The 4,644-nt window shown below is 59.0% G+C and overlaps 1 protein-coding gene across 1 annotated transcript; it reads right to left on the bottom strand.

Annotated features, from left to right (window-relative positions):
* Nucleotides 1–265: 265 nt before the first annotated feature.
* RPRM (reprimo, TP53 dependent G2 arrest mediator homolog) lies at nucleotides 266–1,043 on the bottom strand. Its single transcript, XM_052792842.1, has one exon. It carries the CDS (start codon nucleotides 890–892, stop codon nucleotides 542–544), a length of 351 nt encoding a protein of 116 aa, XP_052648802.1. The 5' UTR covers nucleotides 893–1,043; the 3' UTR covers nucleotides 266–541.
* Between the last annotated feature and the right edge of the window lie 3,601 nt (nucleotides 1,044–4,644).

Here is a 4,644-nt window from a genome sequence, read left to right on the forward strand (position 1 = left end):
TCACCCAGCCTTGTGCAACCCGGGAGGGGCTCGAAAACCCGTCTAAATGGGAAGTTTTAGCCCAGCTGCAAGGCAAAAACCTGCAAGGACAGGCCACGGGGCGTTTGCTTCATCCCCAGCTCCGCGGGATGGAGCCTCCTTCTCCGGTGAAGCCCGGCCGCCCCCCCCCTCCCTCCCCGTTCCAGCGGGACCCCGGGACTCGAAGACGGGAGGCATTTTTTATTTTTTTTTTTTACCGCGAAGGAAATAAGAAAGCCCAGACCTGTTGCCATCAGAGCACGTTTTACTTCGGCACCCCGCGGGTCGGGACGGGCGGCTCCGGGGGCGGCCCACGCCGGGAGCCCCCCCGCACGTCTCACCCGCCGCCGGGGTCTCGGGGTTCGTTTGCTGTTGGGTTGGTTTTTTTTTTTTTTTTTGAAGGAGAGAAGAAAAAAAACCAAAAAAAACAAGAAGAAAGGTCTGTCTAAAGGAGGAACGGCCGTCGTGCGGTCAGAGCCCGGAGCGGACGGCGGCTTCCCCCGGCGCCGGGCCGTCGGGGCGGTCAGTAGGGTCCCACCACCACCGCCTCCACCTCCTTGGACGGCCGCCGGTCCTTGACCAGAAAGTTGATCATCCCCTCGGACTTGATGAGGAGGTTGCATCCGAGGAAGAAGATGCCGAAGACGACGGTGAGGGCGAGGACGCACATGACGGCGATCTGCACCACCCGCATGATGTACAGGCTCCGCTCGTCCTCCGCCGTCCCTCCGCCGCCGCCGCCGCCGCCGTCGGTCACCACGGAGGCGGCGGTGCAGCAGCGCAGCGCCCGCTCCAGCTCCAACGCCGCTTTCCCGGTCCCCGCCAACAGCCCCGCCGCCGCCGTTCCTCCTCCCGCCGCCGCCGAGCCGTTCATCCCGCCGACCGGCCTCCCCGACGCCGTCGCCGCCTCATGCAGGCGGAACGGATCGTACCGAACCCGGCCGTACCCAGCTTTTTACGCGCCGCTCCGCGCCGGCGGAATCCTCCCCGCTCTCCCTCCGTCTGTCCTTACCCGCTCCGCCCGCCGCTTTGCCCCGCCGTTCCGTTCCGTTCCGCTCCGCCCCGCCGCGCCCGGGCGGGGAGCGGGGCCGGGGGGGGGGGAGAAGAAGGAGGGATGGAGGGAGGGGAGGGAGTTTGGGAGAGTTGGGGGGGCTGGGGGGGGGGGGAGGTATTTGCGAGGGGGCTGCGGGGAGGGGGGGGGTGTCGAGGGAGCAAGTGGGTTGGGGTGGGGGAGTTTCGGGGGGGGAGCAGGGAGAATGGGGTTTGGAGCGCTAGGTTGGGCGAGGAGGATGCTGTGAGTGGGTTTTGGGGAGCCTGGGGGCTGCGGGGAGGGGGGGGGGGTGTAAGGGAGCTGTTGGGAGGGCTCCGGGGAGTGGGGTTTGGGGGAGCAGGGGTTTTGTCAGTGGGTTTCGGGCGGGGGCTTTTGGCAAACGGGTCTCAGGGATGGGGCTTTTGCGAAGGGAGCAAGCTCGGAGGGGCGGATTGCTAGGGAGCGGGGTCTTGGGAGTGTTGCTAGGGGAACAGACTTTCAGAGAGCACATTTTGGGGGCAGCGGGATCCTCCAAGTGGGTTTTTAAAGGAGCACGTTTCCAGGGAGTGGGGTTTGGGGAGTGGTTTTTGGGAAACCTCTTTTGGAGAAGGAGGTTTCTGCAGCGAGGGGGTGCAGTGCCGCTCCCTGGGGCTGTAGAAGGAGCCAGCCCAGCCCTTGGGGGATCTGTGGGCTCAGCTGGTTGAACCTCACCCTCCCCAAACACCCCCTCCCCGGTCTGTTTTAATTGAAGGTGCAAGCCACTCCACGGCCCAGCGAGTTTTTTCGGAGCCGTGCCTCCCCCCCGTGCTGCTGGAGGCCATGGTGCCCAGGAGAGGCGACAACAGGAGCGATGGCAATCCCAGCGTGACTCTGGGGCTGCACTCAGCGGGGGTACGCGGGCTGGGGACCTCTGCACCCCACTGCCCAGCCATGGGGACGCACCTGAGCACCCCGAGGACCAAAGCTGCTTCCCCAGAGGCACCCGAGTGCCCGGGGATGGTGGTGGTGGGGTGTCGTGCCCCCCCTCAGCAGTTGTTCAGGGGAGGGCCCAGCCCTGACGCTGCTGGTGGGACCATTTTCCCCATTTACGGTTTGGGGGATAAATGGAGGGTGGCAGCAGCTCCCGTCCGTGGTTTGGGTGTGCGTCTGTCCGTGTCGGGGCGGTGATGGGCAGGACGGTCACTCCGGTGCCTCCGGCCGAGCGATGACTTGGGATATTTCCAACGGAGGATGTGGATGCAGGCACAGCTCGGAGCTGCGAGCGAGTGGCAGGCAGCTGCTGCTGTCGTTAACCCTGCCCTCTCTTTGCTTGAATGGAGATTTAATTATCACAAAGAGCCAGAGGAATCTGCGTGCTGGGGGCTGCGAGCAAACGCTGCCCACAGCAGGGTGGGGGGCGATGGCCGCATGGCACCTTACACTATCCAGGGCTGGTCCTCACGGGAATAAACTAGTTGGGGAGGCTGAGGCCAGGCAGGGAGAAACGATGTTTTCTGAACCCCTTGCAGATAATTTGTCTTAGTCTGGCGGCTATTTCGTTAAGTGACACCGTCATCCAGAGCCCAGATGTAACCCCTTACCCATGTCCTGGTCTTGAAGCACCCCGTTCCTTGGGCGTAGGGCTTTGGGGGTGGCAGTCCCCACGTGGGGTCCCCTCCCTGCAGAGCCCAGCGTGGCTGGCATAGCCTTCTGCCGAGAGCAGCCCACCTACGAGGCCGTGCTGGATGAGCTTTGCTGCCTTATCAGATGGGACACGACGGGAACATTTTGTTTTTACTGCTGGAGGAAGAAGATAGTATTAATTCTAATTAGCCACGGGAGTGCTGGCAGTTACTTTAGCCAGAGGAAAATGCTGGAAGAGATGTTCAAACTCCGCATGACTCCTCTTTGCGGCACGTGGTTTCTCTGCCTTCTTGACTTGCTGTGCAAAGCAGCTGGCGGTAGCGGCGAGCATCTGGCTCAAGGTCTGCCCCTCACGCTCCTGTCCATTTACCAGCCCTTGGCACCTCTCGGCAAGAGTTAGGAAAATGGATCCCATCCCTAAGTTACGTCAGGGAAGTGGATCCCATCCCTAAGTTATGTCAGGGAAGTCCTGCATACGCTTTCAGCTATGAAAAGCTAGTGGCCAAGAGTAAGGAGAGCTGGATCCATGTGCCCAGTCGTGCTCTCTGGATCGCTAGCAAGTTTTCTGTGGATTAATCGTTTGCAAATCCTAAATTTAAAGCGCTTTGGAAATGTTTCATAGTGCCCTGAGGCGGCAGCAGCGTTAGACCCATCTTAAAGACCGGGACATGGCAGCATAATGGTAGTGGTTGTGTCAAAGCATAGAAAAGAGAGAAACTGTGGAGAGCACGATCTCTGTTCACGTACGTGGTGACTTAACATTGAGATTTCATCTTTATTAGTTTTCTGTGATAAGGAAACAATATAAAGAGCGAGCCTTAGCCTGAGCAGGCAAAACTGCATGTTTTTCATACCTCCCCACTGCAATGTAACAGCAGGATGGAGGCAAGATGTGCAGTTTAACCTCTTAAACTCCCTGCCATTGTTTTTGTTGGTTTCATCCTTATGATTTGCAAACTGGAATCGGATTAGACTTGAAGAGTAAAGTGTATTTCATCTTGCTCAGTGAAAAAAGTTGCTAAAAGCTTTGGGGATACAGAGTTCAGCCTGTGCAGTCTCAGGTGGATGCGGAGTACTTCCATGTAAAGGCTCAGGGAATGGATGGCTCTTCTCCCCTCCTCCAGGTTTGTAGATAATTGGAGGCAGGAAGAAATAGTAGGTGCTTTAAAGAGTATTTTGCGGAGCAACGAGATGGAAAACAATGTTCTCATTTACAATGTTTTGATGTGGAAAAAAACATCTAGGAAAAGAAGGGGCAGAAAACCACAACTCTTTTTGGCAGTGCTCTGTACAAACGGACAGATTTGGTCCAGGATCACCTGTAAGAAGCGACACCGCTCTGACCTGTGGTGCTTGGGGCTGGAGGAGACGGTGGAGTCCAGCACCCCGGGTGGGATTTGTGGGATCTGTGTGGCAGCCCGAGAGAAACCAGCCCCCCCCCCCCGGGTGATGTTTCTGCTCTTCTCCTCCCTGCTCCGGCAACGTACCGTTGTCCATGGAGGGCACTACCGACCCGGTGCCCCTCACGCCCTGAGCCGGGGAGCCGGGGCATCTCCGTCCACCCAAAGCATTGCTGCTCACCCCCGGGGCCGTTACACCTTCTCGGGGCGCAGCAGGTTTGGGGGGACCAGGGCTGTGGTGGGGGGGGTCTAGGGGCACCCCAGGCTCAACTGTGGGGCAGCCCCCAGCCTTGCGGGCGATTGATAGGACGAGGGGTAGTGGCTTTGAACTGGAAGAGGGCAGGTTTAATCTAAACCTAAATCTAAATTGGGTGTAAGGAAGAAGTTCTTCGCTGTGAGGAACAACTGGGACAGGTTTCCCAGAGAGGCTGCGGATGCCCCATCCCTGGAATTGTTCAGGTTGGATGGGGCTTTGAGCAACCTGGTCTAGTGGAAGGTGTCCCTGCCCATGGCATGGCGGGGGGGTAGAAGTAGATAATCCTTAAAGTCCCCTTCCAACCCAACCCATCCTAG

Source organism: Harpia harpyja, chromosome 7, assembly GCF_026419915.1.
Source record: "Harpia harpyja isolate bHarHar1 chromosome 7, bHarHar1 primary haplotype, whole genome shotgun sequence".
NCBI lineage: Eukaryota > Metazoa > Chordata > Aves > Accipitriformes > Accipitridae > Harpia > Harpia harpyja.

Excerpts from the sequence above, each read along its gene's own strand:
- RPRM (XM_052792842.1), bottom strand. The coding sequence starts at position 892 with ATGAACGGCTCGGCGGCGGCGGGAGGAGGAACGGCGGCGGCGGGGCTG.